The 18330-nt window shown below is 36.0% G+C and overlaps 1 protein-coding gene across 6 annotated transcripts in view; it reads left to right on the forward strand.

Moving 5' to 3' along the window:
- baiap2b (BAR/IMD domain containing adaptor protein 2b) overlaps positions 1-18330 on the forward strand; it is an 81008-nt gene that overhangs the window by 43409 nt on the left and 19269 nt on the right. For 5 of the 6 annotated variants that reach the window (XM_056469684.1, XM_056469682.1, XM_056469686.1 and 2 more), the window contains 3 exons: positions 9708-9860; positions 15071-15310; positions 17443-17638. In XM_056469684.1, the coding sequence (XP_056325659.1) occupies positions 9708-9860; positions 15071-15310; positions 17443-17638 (589 nt within the window). The remainder of the gene's footprint in view (positions 1-9707; positions 9861-15070; positions 15311-17442; positions 17639-18330) is intronic. The other variant, XM_056469687.1, reaches the window with a different exon arrangement.

Below are 18330 nucleotides of genomic sequence, written 5' to 3' on the forward strand. Positions count from 1 at the left end.
CCTAATGGCCCGGTATTATCATGAGGAATCATATAATTGTTTTTAGTTGTCTTTCAATAGGCAATTTAATGATACGAAATAAAAAATACGATTTTACTGAGATGTATTGTTGGTGATTGAATGGATGTTGGCCCAATTGGTAGCTTTACTTGGACAAAGCAAAATTAAGACCTGTTTAAAATGACTTAAGACCTACAACACAATATTTCAGTGAGTTTAAGACTTTTTAAGGCCTAAAATTTCGTTTTTAGCATTTAAGACTTTTTAAGACCCAGCGGACACCCTGTGTTGTCTGGTGTCGGCAGAAGGATGTCTCCTCAAGACACCAACTACAGGTGCTACGTCAACGTGCGTGAATATCCACTATAGTTTAGATTTTTCAACTCGAGTGAATTAACAAATTTGCGCGTTAAATGCCTCAAACACGCAAAGGCTCAACATATGCCACTTCTTTCAAGCAAATCGCGTAATTCGCATGAATTACGCCGCAGGATGTCTATTCGTGTCTTTGCATTGACTTAACATGTAACCCATTTGCGCTTGACGCTTTATCTGCGTCTGGTGTGAACGCACCATTAGGATGGAATATATAATCCATCGGTTTCTATAAATATTTCCTATAAATCCCCTTCCTCTAGTCACAGTTCACATATACATTTGTAAACAGGCTTAAGTGAAAATTTTTGTTTGAACACCTAAAATATTGTTTGATCAAAATAACTATATTGGCAGTGTATTTTGCCGAGGCGTTTCTTAAAATCTCTTCAAATCTTAATAAGAATAAATTTTGCACACATTGTAGATCTACACGGTTTATAAATGTTTTCATCATGTTCTTTCTCAACAAAGGTGCATTATTGCAGATTGATATGCTGTTGCTCTTTTCATGCTCCTGCTTTGCACTGAATCAGACACTAAACTGTGAAAACAGAAAACAAAGATTCTAGTTTGAGTCAGTTTAGGTGTTAGAGAAAATCCCACTCTGTTTGGCTGAAGTCCTGCCATACAATATTGTACTTGTTTTGTGTGGGTTTGATTGTGTGCGGTGCTTTTGTTCATCAAGGCCTCACTGTACGGGGGTTGAATGCCTTGTTTTGAGCAGGTGTGGGTCAGGGGGAAGTGGGAGTGTTGTACTGCGGGCGGACCCCAGGTCACTTCATGCCATTAGCTGTAGGTGTGCTCCTCATAACACACACTGTTGCATAAATGCTGTGGGCTTCGCTTGCTTATTAAACACTCCACAGGTGTATATAGGAGAAATGTGAGTGGGTTATTGAAATGAAGTAAGCGACCTCTATAAAGCAAACTTCCTGTTCTAGATTCTAACAAAAACTGGAGGAGGATTACAGCGAGCTAAACATCAGAGGCGATCATCAAGAGTAGGAAAAATTCTAAATGTAAAAATTTGTTTCTGGTTGTTGCTAGATTGGATAAGGTTGTGGCCAGAAGTTACCAAGAAATATTCATATTATTTATTAAATTTCCCATTTATTGTATTTTATTAATGTCTACCCTCACCCCAACCCTAAACCCAACCGTCACAGTAATATAAAAACAGTAGTTATACCAAGTATTATTTATGTTATCTATTAAATTAACCAGTAAATTGTATTTTTTTAACACCTACCCTCACCTCAACCCTAAACCCAACCATCACAGTACTGTAAAAATATTAATTATTGTTATACAGTGTCATAAAATGCTGCTATATTGATGTGCATATTGCACTTTCGGCCGACCGTGTATCCCATCTAGACTTTACCTTTGTTTCCGTTTAAGTTCATATTTGAAAAGAGGATCAGGAAGTTGAACTGAACGGTAATGACAGGAAAGGGAATTTCTTCTGAACTCTAATTTAACACACTAGAATTTCACTAGTTAATAAAGTTTGAGTAATTGTTTTATTGTATTGAGGTCTGATAACATTTTAACCAAATTACAAAATGACAAATTAAAGCAAGGATTTAACAGTTTACATTTGTTGTGACTGAAAATCTATTATTCAACTAATCTGTTATTTAACTAATCATTGATTTCCTAAATCTTCTTTAGGTAAAACAGGTGTATTAGGGCTACATTATATTGGAAAAGTTGGACATTGTGATATTTCTGAGATATATATTGCAATATATTGTATCTTTACAGTTTGACCAAATGATTGAATAACACTATTTGGAAAGAATCTATATAGTCACACTTTATTTTGAGGTTCAATTCTTGCTAGCAAACCATTAAATATGACTTTTGCTTCAATAAACTCCTAATTTGCTCCTTATTAATATATATTAAGGTAGTTTAGGTATTGAGTTAGGGATGTAGAATATGATCATGTAGATTATAAGTACTAATAAGCAGCCAATATCTCAATAACATGAATGCTAATAAGCAACTAGTGAGAATTGGTCCCTAAAGTGTTATCAAAAGCGTTAATGTTGATTGAATGGGATGATTCTGCAGCGAAGTGAATCATGCATAAAATGTAATAAACAAACTACAAGCATAGATGAATGCAATAAAGCAAAAATGAATGTGAAAGAAAGAGTGCATGCTTTATCGTTTTGTATATTTAAATGTACAAAAATACACTGTAAAATCAACTCAACATATCATGCATATCTTGCGATGTGACTATTGCGGATGCACACATTGTGATATCAATGCTGAAACTATATATTGTGCAGCCCTACTTTGTATTGTTTCTAAAAATGTATTTAAATATGTGAAACCATACTATCTTTTTGTTTTTAACAATTGCCATTTTATGCTATAAATGCAGACATTTTAAATTTGGGAGAAATCTCATCAGTATTTTGCAGAATTTTTGCTCAAACCCAAAACTAGAAATTGAACATCATAAAAATCGAAAATTTCCAAGTGGTCTCCTCATAAGAATAAAAACAAACAAATAAATAAATAAACACACGTATGAAATATATAAATAAATGAAAATTCCACTTTCAGCATTGCTATATTTCGGCCCTCTGAGACCTCAACATATTCGGTGCCAAGATTAAACTTTAAAACATTTATGCAGTTATTTTCATGACTTATGATCAAAAGCCAAAAGTTTATTGCAGCTCTGAAGAGAGAAGTGTATTTAGAAAGCAGATGGAAATCACATTCTGAGTGTTGGTTTAGCCGAAGCCTTCAGGACATGAAAAATCTGTAAGTCAAAACATCTCTGGCTTTAGCCTGTATACTCCAGATACTCCCCAGGATTATTTTCTATTTATTTATATATAGTTTAGTACTGTAGTTATGAAAGCTGAGAAAAACATGCTGTATATGTAAAGCCTTCCCATGGTTCTCTACGCGTGGCTACTCTCATGAGATTTATGAAATTTTTGCCTATGAAAGTGAGTTTTTTTTCTTCCTGTAATAGCTTTTGTCAATTATTTATAGGTGTATGTGTGCTCATTCCATTTAGCAGCTCAGTATGAACCGTGGATGAATTTTACATGTAGGGCTCATGGTCCCCGCTGTGCGTCACACTGCTTGCAGAAATGGCATGAACAAAACACTGCAAAACTCACTTGTGCAAGCCGTGGAGAATACCTTTCAAACACTCCATGACATACAATTATAGTTGAGGCATATCGGTTAATGGTTAATATTACCATCATTTTTTCCATGATAATAAAACTAAAATAAATATAAAAAAATACTAATAACACTGAAATGCAATCTTTGTCATTTTCAAATAACTATATTTACTCTACATTATACGGTCATGTGTAAAATCACTGGTAAATCAAATAGTTTTATTTATTCAGTTTATTTAAACAAATTATAATTTTAATATCCGTATAATATTAATTGTACAGTTACCAGACAATCCACACAAAAACATACATACATACATACATACATACACACACACACACACACACACACACACACACGCACACACACACACACACACACACACACACACATATATATATATAAATATATATATATATATATATATATATATATAAAACATATCTTCCCATTGCTAGTTACTTGTAGAATCCAGTCAATAAAAAATGTTCACCAAAAAAATGGTAATAATGGAGAACGTCATAGAGTTTTGCTAATTTTTCATAAAAAAAAAAAAATTGTACTGTATGGTGTCTGTGAATATTAAATCATAAAAAAAGTCTATGAAAAAGTTATGTTTGAATAAATAGTGACATTTCATTTACTCAAACATAAGTTCCAACAGTTATTTCTAAAATACGTGATATTTTTGAGCTTTTTCTGTGCAACCCCATGTCTTGGTACTAAACTCTGGATTATTTTATCTACATCTGCAGTTGTGTAGTTTTTGCAGCAACTTTCATGATTTCAATTAATTTGACAATTAATATCCAATTTAATCCTTAAAAATGAGTCCAGAAAAAGGGAAACAATGCAAACTAAAAAAACCCAAGGGCAAAAGGGATTTTTGAGAATAAAAAAAATGGAGAATGTTAAACACAATACCATGGTTTGTTTAAGAAACACCACTTTTCCAGTTCAGTCTGCTTGCTAGAGAGAAACACAGGCCTCTCCCCACAGAAACGGTGCCAATATTAATACCATGACCAATCTAACGCACTCATTTGTGTCTTTATTTCCTTGAGGAATCATAATGCAGAGAAATGATGTTGCACTGCAATCGTATCCTGCATTCATATTCAGCATGTGTTGAAATGAGGCCATGTGGAGGGCAGGCAGATTGATTTGAGCTGGAATGTCATTTATGATTTCAGCCTGCAGTAGTGGAGGATATAGACTCACATTCTATCATTTTGCACGTGTATGTGTGTCTACATCTGTATTCCCCTTGGGTACTAAACTAAATGCATGTAGTGCAGAAATTATCATATGAATCAGACTTTTGAACCGAGTCAAACTATGACATACTGCAGTAGTTAACTAGCCGTTTACCAACTCTAGTGTGAGCGCTGTGATTTTAACATGACAGATATTTAATGAGTGGCTATAGTTGACTATGATTATGTCAGCTACTTCGTAAGAGGTATTTAACGTCAGTGCTAATCGTGCAGTCTGTGACCTGGACCACTGTGTGATTGTACAGTAAATATAGATGTTGATTTTTTTTTTTTACATGTCCGATAATGCAAATATAGTTTAAATAAATCATGGGTGAACCTCTGTTACTTCATGCTGTATTGCATCCATTAAAGCTGACAGATAAAACACTGGGTTTCACACACTGCTATGTAAATTAAAGTGAATTTCTGTCAGCATTTGAAACCCTTGTACACTCTTAAAATAAGTGTTCTTGGTTGGCATTGATGGTTCCAAAAATAACCTTTAAAGAGCCCCTATTATGCATTAAAAAAGGTCATATTTTGGTTTTGGGGATCTAAAACAACAGGCTAATATGCATGCAAGGTCAAAAAACACTTAAGCATTTATTTTTACCTAGTTATCCCAACAACTTCCATATGATTCGTTCAGCGATTCATTTGTTTCCTAACCTTCTTAGCGCTAGGGCTGCACGATTCTGGCTAAAATGTGAATCACGATTTTTTTTTGCTTAAAATCAAGATCACGATTCTTTCTCACGATTCTTTAGATGTAAAATAAAGGTTAATATGAGTAGGCTATTATTATTGTTAATTCTCAAACATATCGTCACCTTGGAATTATAAGTTATAATGCGTCCATATAGCAAACAGTATGTGTGCAACATTTTTTTTTAAAGTCTTAAAATGTAAACAATAAGTTGTCATTTAATAAGAATATGACAATAACTCAATTTTGACAAAAATGTCAGATAGAACCTTATAATTCTAAAGTGACGATATGGTAAAACAACAATAATAATATTAGGCCTATGTGTAGTTCTACTGTTGCCTAAAATGCTACATTTTGTACAATCATTGTGGTGGGCTTGAACAGACTTTCAAGTCCACCATTCACAGTAAAATGATGACATCAGAATACAACTATTCATAATTATAAAATTGAATTATGTTTGAGACACGTGCTTGTCATTTGTCATTGACAGCATTATTAGATCATTTGTTTTCACTGGTACAATCAGACATTTGTCATTATCAGATTTCTTCTTGCATTATATTCAACATTATATAAGCTAGAGTAGCTATACTGACACAGTAAAACATTTATTTTCATGCACAACACTATGTGTTAGCTATGAAAGAAAAAAACATATCAAATGCTTGTCGTAATCATAACTGTAAAATGCGATATGATCATTTAAATGATGTGCGGCCAGTTTCATTTTCACTTCCGAGTGCGGCTCGTGGCTGCCGTCACTGTGATAAAACCCACACATGCAAAACATTCTTTCAGCCCGACTTTTAAACGATCGCTCTGTGCAACAAACTGAACGTTATTTACAACTTTATTACTTGTTATTCACAGCCTATGCAGGTTCTGTTGACTAAAGTGGCTGTCATTGGCATGCTGCGTGCACACGTTCTCGGTAGCTCGTGGTCAGCTCACGTGTGATTTTGCGGCCGCAAATACATCATTACATGAAGACAGAAATTACATTTCTGGGTGAATTATACCTTATAAATACAGTATGTGACCCTTTTAACGCCATTAGAAGGTGTCAGTGTTGCTGTGAAGATTTGTGTGACTGCCTTGCTTCTCTCCTGACCTTGAAAATATAATTGGCTGAATCGTAGAAAAGCTGAGTTAAGATCGTGTGTAGGGTCGAAGAGATCGTGATATTTTTTCGATTAATCGTGCAGCCCTACTTTAGCGCAGTGCTAATCTGCACTGATTGGTCCGATAACTCAGTCTGTTGCAATTGGTCAACTGGGTTCAGTGCGAGACAGAGAGAAACGCCCACCATGGCTTATCAACATTGTTGAAGTAATCAAAGTGAAGATTATACTGTATGTGTGAGGCCATTGCAGGAGTGCATTAAAGCAATGCAGTTAAACACCAGCATGTTGCTTTATTCTTAACTATAAGTAAAAACAACGACACATATTCAGTATTAATTCAGTGGCTAATTCAGACACTTGACTGAAGCACGAGTATAGGAACAGCTGACAGTGGCCAAAGCAATGACAAACGGCAGAGGATCGCGAGCTCACAAACACGTAAGAATTCGTAAAGAAAGTTGCATGCACAGCATTTTCAGCGTGCTTTTAGATGCCATATGTGAATATAAAGAGTTAACCAGATACAGTACAAGCCGCGTGGAGTGGTTACAAGTAACAAAATACAATTACATACATATGTAATTGAAAACAAGGAGGCAGACATTTTAATTGCACTTACTTACACTTGTAAAATGGAGGAAAAAACTGATCCATGAACTGTGTACTGATAAAGTTCCTGTCAAGCTCTGAAAAAGTCCCATACATCAATAGTATTTTCTGATCCTTCCTTTAACAAACGGCTGATGAATCCTCCAATGCAGGGTAGATTATTGCATTAATCACCAGAACGTTCACTCATCTTCAGTCATGATGAATCTCACATACACTCTGCTAGCGTTTGAAGGGAAAGGCACATTCACGTTTTACCGGATCTGGCACTTAATATTTGGTATTGCTTCATGTTGACGTTGATATAAACAGGCAAAAGATCCGTACGAACGACGAATCATTTAAATGACTCCGAGTCAAATCTATTATTAAAAAATCTATATTTTTAAATGAGGTGCACTTTTAGAGTTAAATCTCAGCTGGATGTTTTCATTCACTTAGAGCTGTGTTACACATTGCATGGAAGGTGATTTTCAAAAATCCACAATAGGGGCTCTTTGTAATAGGGAAACTTTTTGCTCTATAGAATGTTCTTTACAGTTGAAAACGCTTCTGTAAATGATTCAAATAATCTTCAGACTGAGAAAAAAAAGTTTATTAAACCCTTTAATAAGTTTCTTTGAGGAACCAAAAACAGTTGATGTATGCCATCACTACAAAATGCATTACTTTTAAGAGTGTATCAGACTAAGTATATGGGCAGTTTTGGACACACACATGCATATACATTTAAGTTTGCCTGACAATATGATGATCCACTTTTGCACTTATCTCTGGAGAGTTGTGTCTACATGTACAGTTGTGTAAGTGCACTCGCTGGACCTCAGGGTTCAGCCATGGTACGTGGATTGTACATGAACTGTACATGTAGATTTACTCTTCATGACTCAGACACTGAAAGAAAATTGAATAAAAGAAGAAAAGAGGTCTCGTCTATGGGTCATTAAATACAAAAGAACATCCCGCACTGTAGTGCTGTCATTAACAAGTGAAAAAGACACAGTCATGTCTGATCCATTAGTATAAAAGCACAAGCAGTCTACATGCAGAGGCAGGAAATGACGTCATGTTCAAGTATCGAGATCAGAACATTACTACTGCTCACAGCTTGCTTAATTGCTTACAAATTCCATTGGGAATGATAAGATGTTAAGAAATTAACATTGTTGTGCAGGTAATTGTTTGTCAGATTTAACAGATGTGTTGGTCAATAAACCATAAAATAAGAGGTTCACCCAATAAATTGTTTTTATATCATCCTGTACACTTAGAAAAAGGTAACTAAAAATAAGTGTAACATGCTTTTTCCTTAGTGTCTTCATTTCTGTGACCTAGAACATTTCACTTATCAATTTCCAATAAAGTTAAACGTCAAAGCAAAGCCTTTCAAGCTTGAGGAGTGATGTGATTGTGTTGATGTGCAGAAATATTCAGCGTTTTGTGTGTGCTGATCCTGCTACCTGTCAGCAGTGTGACCAAACTCCCACTGGCGATCAGAGAGAATCCATGATATTGTGCATTTTACATCTACAAGCTGATAACATCCAAACTTGCTTGACAACCCAGAACATGCTTTTATATTTGACACAACAACATCTGTTTCTAAGTTAAGCCTAAGGTGTTTTAGTGTTTCCTGCTGTTCCCTTTCACCTCTAACTGTTACCCATCAGAGTTTAATGCAAAAGTTAATGTGAAGTTGAAAATTATTTAGTCTCAAAATGTAGTGTTTTGGTGATAGTATTGTGTAGCAATGCACTGGATAAGGCATTGCTTTACTCAATCCAGTCACTAAACTCATGACACATCAAATACTGAGAGTCTTAGAGAATAAATGCATGCATCACCTGTGACATATTTTCACACAAAACAATGACCTTTTTAATTTGAGACTAATAATAGACTCACAAACAGTGATTCCAGGGTTGTTCATTAACACTTGGTGGGAAGGAATCAGCAATTCAGGTTGAGTAACCTTATGAAGGGTGTTATCTGTGTGTGTGTATGTGCAGTTGGATCACATCCAGTTCCTGCAAGGTGTATGTCCTTGTTAGATGATGTTTTGGCTATGGATGTGATCTCTAGCGTAGCAGCAGTTTTGGTTATTTTTATGTTGTTATACATTATACTTGTTTTATTTTTATACAATTAATACTTTTTATTTTAATTTTATTGTGCAATGCAATGCAAACAAACGAGCAGGGCGTTCTGTGTTACATGGAATTCTGATCAAACCAAATATTCCAGTTAAATTCAACCCTCATCAGCTTTGCGTGCTATGGATCATTGAGCTTTAGCATTCCCATTTGCCATCATACAATGAGAGTAACAGCAAGCCTACATGGTTGTCATTTTAAATGTGCGGTTTGTCTTAGCATGGCCTTCATTACATCAGGCTGAGTCCAAATGGGGCATTGTTTGCCATTTTTTATGTTTGCTTCACACCACCTTCCTGTCCTCCAGTATGTCGAGACCATCAGCAGCAAACAAAATGAGCTGGATAACTACATCTCCGAGAGCTACAAGAATGCCCTATCTGAAGAGAGACGGAGGTACTGCTTTCTTGTTGACCGTCAGTGTGCAGTGGCGAAAACCAGCAACACCTACCACACCAAGGTGAGAATATCACATCATGCCGAAGAAAATTTGGGTCGCAGAAACACTGAAATTCAGTTCATTTAGATACAAATTATGTTAAGCATGCCTTATAGACCTTATGTGCTCATTTAAAAGACAACATGTTTAAGACAACATGAAATGCCATTTACAAGACATTTAGCTTGTGACATTTTGAAGTAAAACTAAACAATTAGTGAGGTTAATCTGACTTTAGATATTTGGTTGGATCATTTGATCAGATGTTATGTTAAAATGGCATTTGTTGCATTAACAAAAGTTACTAACATGATAAAACTCACTATAAGACAAAACCAACACATTTAAGAAAGTATATAAGATTTCATGTTGCCTTTCATTCATATAAAGCAAATCATATATTATAAGTATTCATTTTGCCAAGTAAATTATATACTTGGACAACTTTACACTTTGTGTTCAGTTGTTTCTGCCCCCAAATCCCATTTATTCAGTCATTCATAACATTTCAGTGCTGATCATTCCACCATGCTTGCTAGAGAATGTGCTATATATTTTGGGAAAGAGTCTTAGTGTGTTCACACTTTTTTGGTTTGGCTTGATTAAAATGAACTAGAGCGTTGTAAGTGTGGTTCATTAATGTTCTAATTCCAGTTTTTTTTACAGTTCATTAAAATATCTAATCAAGACTACTGTACCTTTGATTGCTTATCAGTTGTATCGAGGAGATTTAAGTGGTGAAATTGGTAGATCAACCACCATTACGCAGCAAAGGATGATCGTTCTTTATAGGACACATTGATCAAAAATAGACCCGAGATTCTGTGATATCTGGTGGATTCACCAGCACGCAGAACACCAGTCATTCCCACGTAAGCGCTGACTCCTCTGTGACGCCTACACTTCAGAGTTGGTGATAGACAGAGTGCTGGGAGCAACGATGGCAAGAGAAGGAAAAGGGAAAGGGAGGGCCAGGCAGAGAGTGGCCCACTTTTACAAGAACAGACTGTTCAGAAGATAATCACTGTTTTCATGTATGTGTAGGAAGAAATTTCTCTGCATGCAAATGGAGAACCATTAGAGACAAAGACAAAGAGGTGATTTTCATTGGGTAAAATTTTATTCTATGTAATACTAGCCATATCTCACCTAATTTTATGAGAACAGGAAGAACAAAAGTGACGTGAACTGAACTGACCATCTGCCAGAGTTTGTCATTGCTGGATCTTAACGCCATCACCCACGCCAGTCATGCAATAGCAATGGTACTTGATACTTACTCACTCGACTGCAACCGAGAGCAGAAGGAACAAAGAGAGTATAAAGACTCTCTCGCACTCAGATGACTAAGAGATTTTACCACTGCAAAGACAAACCAAAAGAGTCCTTCAAATCATCTAAATAAAAATGTATACACTTAAAGGGTATCTGGGCATCTGAACATGCAAATTTCCGTACCGCATGTAACTAAAGTCTGAGCACAACATGATTTTGCCAAGTAGGATGCCATCCTGGATTATCTATGTTGATCCTGTAACATCATTTTTGTTGGAAAATATGATCCATACCTATTCCCTACCCCTAATCCCAACCAAAACTGCAAATTATCCCAAAATCAGAGGGGAATAACAGTGGGATAGCAATCAAGTAGAAGTGCATAAACCTAACCGTAGGCCTACACTTAACATAAATGATAAACGTATCCATTAATTCTGATTGGCTGATTGGAATGTTGTTCCAGGATCAACATAGATGTAATTTAGCAACATGTCCTACTTGGTGATATCAGGTTGGCGAAAGTCTTTTGTCTGATTTTAAAAAATACCTCCATGACAACATTGTGAAAGTAGATTTTAGTGCTTATGGAGCAATTACAACATTTACTCCTCAAAATAAGTACCTACTATACAATCTTGGACACAGCTGTGTACTCTAAATTCACTTCTTTTATATAAAAAGTTATTTAGACATATTTCCAGCAAGATCAGTCCTCTTGGAGCAACTTTTTGAGGAATTCAAAATGGCAACATGCCTGTTAGCTTTGGTCATTGGCCTCCAAATATTATCTAAAACTCAAAGTTCACCCAAAACTAAATGCACATTGACTCAAATCCTTCCAAACTTGCACGATTGTTTAATTTTCCACGGAACATAGGGTGAGATCAAGTTTGGTAGAATATTTACTCTTTTTGTACCATTCACTTCACGTTTTACATGATCTTAAAATACTTTTGGATGAGGAAGAGGCCAGAAGTGTAAACGTTTATGTGTGTATTATTATTATTATTATATCTAAATCTCTTGTATCTCATTTGCTTCTTCGCTTTTAGCATCGAATGTTCTTGATGATATAGAAACCCATAGAATTTGCAAGAGATGTATTTTAATGCATGCTAATAGAAAGTGGAAATTGTAGTACATGTCAACTAAACACTTAATCCAATGTTACACTTAATCTCCATGTTAATACAAGGTGGAAACGGGTCCTTTAAAACTGGCACAACATGTCTTGAAGTTGCGTTTTTGTGATTTAAATGAAAGGGATTTAAGAGCTACAACAGTGAGCTAGACCTTTTGGAAATAATAGTTCAGGACTTTAATTTCAATCAGCATTTGTGTTTTACATAAGAAGTCAGTCATGGAAGTTTAGAATGGCATGAGAGTGAGTAAATTTGAATAATTAGGACAGAACGTCAATGTTCTTGGTGAACAATCCTTTAAGAACCATGTTAATATGTCAACATCATCTACAGCGATAGTTTAATGAGCTTTGACTATACACAAAATCTGTCATACCTTTTAAAGTGGAAACAGAAATTGCTCTCTATGGTTCTTTCCTATTGTGACACATACGCAAGTGAAACATTTTCCTATAACAAGAAAGAAAAAAATGCACACTGGGACTTTATAGGGAATTGATTGTATCAGTCATTTGCTAACTTCTGTAAATGGCAGGCTGTTGGAGGGAAGGGAACCTTCAGTGAAAAAATCCCCTGCAATTTTCTGTAAAAAATAGGATCTTTAGTTTTGCTTTCATGGTGACTAAGTTCTGCCAATTGTTTTGAACACAATAAAAATGGTGCAAGCGTTTCTGATTTTACGAACCCAGTGAGGTCGTGACAGAGTCTGCAGGTGTTCTGGCAGGCAGGACGGTGATAATTGCTTTGGGTGGGGTGGTATGTGGTCGTGACTTAGAAAAGGACCACGGGGGTTTAGCAAAAGAGGTACTGATCTGCGCTGGCCAAATGGAGACTGCAGAGGCATTATGAGAATTTAGAACAAAGATTAGAGGAAAGGTCTTGATTGTGAAAACCATGATTCATAGAAGTATGCATTTAAAATCAAGATATTTGGTTCAATGTTTAGTGCTTTAATCATACTTTCTATATGTTAAATTAACATTGCACCCTAAAGCACAAGTACAGTTAAAGGGATACAATTGCTTACTATTTACTCAACCTCAAGTGGTTAGAAACCTTTAGGAGTTTCCTTTATCTGTTGAATACAAAAGAAGAGATTTTGAAGAAAGCTGAAAACCTGTAACAATTGACTTCCATAGTAGAAAAAAAGACAAATGCTATGGAAGTCATTGGTTACAGGTTTCCAGCTTTCTTCAAAATATCTTATTTTCTGTTTGACAGAAGAAAGAAACTCATAAGGGTTTAAAACAAGTAAATGTTGAGTAAACAATGACAGATTTATTTTGGGGGTGAACTATCCTTCAACTATATTCCAGAACCAAATTCTGTTGTTTTCTGTAAAACAGAAAATACTATTACAATATCTGTTCAATTCTCAAATCCGTTTTTCCTTTCTGCAATTTCAAATGACCACACACATACAACCCAAAAAAATCCAAATCTAGAAAAATATTTTTATTTGAATGTGAATGCAAATGAGATTTAAGATTTTCTTTGACAGCCAAGATGATCGTTGCAGTTTTAAAATATTTAGTAACATTCTTTTTTTCTTTCTCAGTCTCGGTAAAGATACAAAAAAACAAATATATTAAAATATTATTTAAGCACAATTTGTATGACATATCTTTTTTAAATGTACATGTAAAATAAGGCCAAATCTAGAATCACTATAACAATTTATTTGTGATCAATAAAAAGAGCTTGGTGTTTTTATTGTAGATACTGACGTGAATGACATGAGCAGTGTTAGTGGAAAGTTACTTTAGAAAGTAATGCAATATTGAGATACCTAAGTAACTAGTTGTGTTATTTAGTTACTTTTTATGGTAAGTAATTCATTACGTTACTTTTGCGTTACTTCTTGTGACCTGGCTGAGGCCTGATCTCTGCGATGCGTTTGCTACTTTTGTAATTTTTGTCTTATTGGTAAAATCACTGTCCATGTTCAAAATAATGAGAATATTTTCATCACAGAACTGTAAGGCTCTGCCATCTTCCTTACTGTATGTTCTAGCATGCTCTCATTGTGTGAGGGATTTAATGTAGCTACAATCAATTAAATTGAGTAATTTATTTTTAAAAGTGAATTAACTAAACTAAAAAAGAAACTCACATTACATTTTGTAAAAAGTGAATATTTTTACTTATTTTTAAAAAGTAATGCGTTAATTTACTCGTTACTTAGAATGTAATATTACGCAACTTACATTACTTATAATGTTACCTCAACACTGGACACGAGTGTGCATAAATGATTAAAATGTTTGGGTAAACTATCTCTTGTCACATCCCTCTGAAAACTGGATTATCTGTGTTTTAACTAAGCACCCATGCACTGCTCAAACAGATGATCTGAATTACTGAAAAGGGTTTAAAGATAAAGTTGCTCTTCCAGCGCTCTACATTTGGAGGTCTCCAGGCGCTCCTCATCTCTCTCCTCCTTCAGCTCTGGTCATAGCGTTCAGCCAGACTCAGTGCCTGTGCATGGGGCAGAGTAATGAGGCTATTTCAGGCTTCAACCTACAGGGAGGGCAGCTTGTCAGGATAGAGAGGGATGTCTCAGAGCATCATAGAAGCGTGGACAGTGAGGAGGGATCACTTTATCACACTTTATCACATCCCTATCAGTCCATCAGTTAAAGAGCTCACCCTCAAACCTCCGCTATGCAGAAGCGGATGTTTATTTTGGGAGTCTGTTGTCCTTATTTGCCCACATGGACTAATCTAAACTGTGCATTTGCAGGTGTGTAAAGCTTGTGTTACTCCTGCTGGGTGCTAATAGTAGTTTTGGTGCTGTTGGTTTGTTTTTAGGGCAGAGACTTGCTGACACAGAAGATCCCTTTGTGGCAACAAGCATGTGCCGACCCAAATAAACTCCCAGAGCGGGCGATGCTTCTGGCTCAGCAGATGGGCTCAGGAGTGGCGGGGACGCTGGGACCCAGTGTCCATCACACCTCCAAATCTAACCTGACCATCTCAGACCCCATCCCAGGGGCAAAGCCACTTCCCGTGCCACCTGAGCTCGCAGCTCTCATGGGGAACCAACAGTCGGTGAGTTCAAAACTCTGTGTGGTCCAAATAAAACACGACTGTGAGCCACCGAGTGTCTCGACTGCAGCTGGAAGATTTGTAAACGGCTGCATTAATGATGTGTATAATTAAGTCCTGAGGGTGTTTGGGGGTGTAGGAGGGAGGCATTTACAGCCATAGGAAGGAGAGAAGGATATAATGTCATTAAAATACAGTTTCATAATGACCACAGTGCTGTGAAAAGAATAATTAGAAACCTGCTGGCACTTGCATTTCTCTTTAGTTTACAGATTATCATCACAGAGCTGGTGCATAGAGTATAGCTGAAGTAGGGGTGTAATGGATCATGGTTGATCCATGATCCATTCGGATCACAACCCATGGTTCGGAACGCACGTGACCCGTGGATCAATAACTTTTTTTGAACTTGTAGGTTAATCCAACATTTATAACAATTGCAGAGAGATCGCCTCCCACATCATTCAAATAACATGTATGAAAGCATTCGGTCTTCCACCCCTGTAAAATATAATGATGACAGAAAAAGTTGTGGTGGGACCTAAATGCTTTCAGGCTATTAATTAAAGGTGTTTTCTGTCACTGTTTGTTTAGCCTGCATTAATACATTGTGTAAAGCTGCACAATTAAACATTAAAAGATCGTAATCTCAATTCAAACCCGTGCAACATGAATGATAAATGATAATGATTTGCATATGTTTATTAATCCTTCAAAGTGCTGCATTCTAATCTTCGATCGAGAGAGATTCAGTTTTTACACTTTTTCAGTAAGTTACAAACTATTAAATAACACAGAACTACTGGGAGAACATTTTATAGTTCAGATATAAACACTGATGTTTATGGTACAGTTTAATGGAACTCGACGCTGGCGAATGTTGTAGCAATTACATTGTATAACCAAAAGGTGGCAACAAACAACCATCAAAATTATGTCACTGAATAGGTTTTCAAAAATGATACACATATAATAAAAAGTTTTATGTGTGAATTTTTGAATCATAAATTAATATTTAATATGTTGTACAAGATGTTAGATATCTATATTTAGCATTATCAGCAACAGTAGTAAAGATCATTTTTCGCATTGAATATTTTCCACTTTTCAGCTGGTTCTTTCTTGATATTAATTTTTATTAAAATTACAGGTTCTAAGTTCTGTTTGTTAAAACCAATGGTTTTTGCAGTAATATTTTTGTCTAAATGGTAAGCAAATGACATTTGTCTTCTCCCTTTTTTTGCTGATCTGAAAAATGGTTCAATCCGTGACTCAAAAACCGTAGTGTGATTCGAACCATGAGATTTGTAATCCCTTATACCACTAAGCTGAAGTATATATCATTCATTCATTCGTTTTACTTTGGCTTGATCCCCAATTCCAACTATAGTGGAAGTATATATTTCTCAAACAGAGAGCCTGTATTTGGTCTGTTATCCTTAATTTGCCAACATGGGTTTTCAAATAGTGAGAAACATAAATATATTGAGATTTACACATTCATATCAATATTCATGAATAAGACAGATTTTGCTTTTAAAAATGTTTGTTCAGATTCAAGAAAATAGATAAAATTGCTATAACAGATTCAATTACACATGGAAACTCTGTCTTAAAGAGTGTCCTAAATCATTTTAAAGATGTACCAGAAACCCCCCAGAATGTGCCTGTGAAGTTTCAGCTCAAAATACCTTATATATCATTTCACTTGTCATGGAGTAATTGTGTGTTTTTACAAAAACATTTTTTTTTTTTAATGCAAAAAAGTTGCTCCCCACCCCCCTTTCCAGAAGAGGGCGGAGCCTTTACATTGCGTACCTCAGATATTCTGACGACAACACAAAAAAATCTGCATCTTTTTTATGCTTTATCAGTTTAAACTCCTGATATACAGCTTTCTCAGTGCTGAGACACGCTGAGAGGACGTTCCCAGAAAGCTGGCTGTAAAACTGTCAAACGTTCTCTTTCATGTGACCTGTCAAATACACACAAAGTAATGTCAAAAGCACACAAGAAAGCACAAGTTCACATAATACTGGTTGTGTCTGTCAATGCGCACCGCGGAGTGGATTTTTGAACTCAGATCTTTTTAAGGCCCCTTCAATTATTTATAAAAAAATGTGCCTTTCTTGCAGAGGATGATGGGAGCAGATAGTGTCCCCATAGTGAATGGCTCTGGAGTTCATGTAGGAGAAGACTACCATCGCTGGATGGAGACCAGAGCCGCACACGAGAAACAATCCCAACAGCCCCACAGACATGGTGGAGAGAGCTTCTCCAACACCCTTCCGGTCCGCAAGGTTGCTCCAGTAAAGCCCAAGAACACTCTGGGTAAGTTAAAGTTACAGTGCAATAAGTGAATCACCTCCCACTGCACTCTAGTCTCAGACCGTCACATTAACTTTTTCATTGCTGTTTATTCAGTTCTCAACTTTATTTTAAACTGGTGTCTGTAGCTGTGTCATTGTCTTCACACCTGTGCGTTTATTCTTACTCTGCTCTCCTTGAGAAAGTAGTGAGTGGACAATAACAGGGCAAACACTGCTGGAAATGAAAACAGGGCAGAACAGGTGGGAATACAGAGGACAGCTTTAAAAATGGATAGAAAATAGGTGAAGGGTATAGCTTCTCTTTGAGGGAAGTAGATTTAAGAAGCAGTAGAATTAAGCACCCTCTCTTAATGAGTGTTGTACAAGATTTTTTGATTTAATTTTGTTCAACCGAACTGTTTCTAATTGGTTACTGCTTACCTAGGCAGCATCCTTAAATAAATAAAATCTTATGTGACTGAATTAAGGGAGCGATTCAAATAATGATTCTCAGGGTGTTTTCACACCTGCCTTATTTAGTTCAGTTGAATCGCACACTGGTGTTAGTTTTGGTGTGGTTCATTTGGGCAGGTGTGAATGTAGCAATCGCACTCAAGTGCGCACCAAAAGCGGACCAAAGCTTTAAAATGAACGGTTTCAAATGGAGCGGTTCGTTTGGATGAGAACATCATCCGAACTAAAACAGACCCAACC

This window comes from Danio aesculapii, chromosome 12 (assembly GCF_903798145.1).
Source record: "Danio aesculapii chromosome 12, fDanAes4.1, whole genome shotgun sequence".
Classification (NCBI taxonomy): domain Eukaryota; kingdom Metazoa; phylum Chordata; class Actinopteri; order Cypriniformes; family Danionidae; genus Danio; species Danio aesculapii.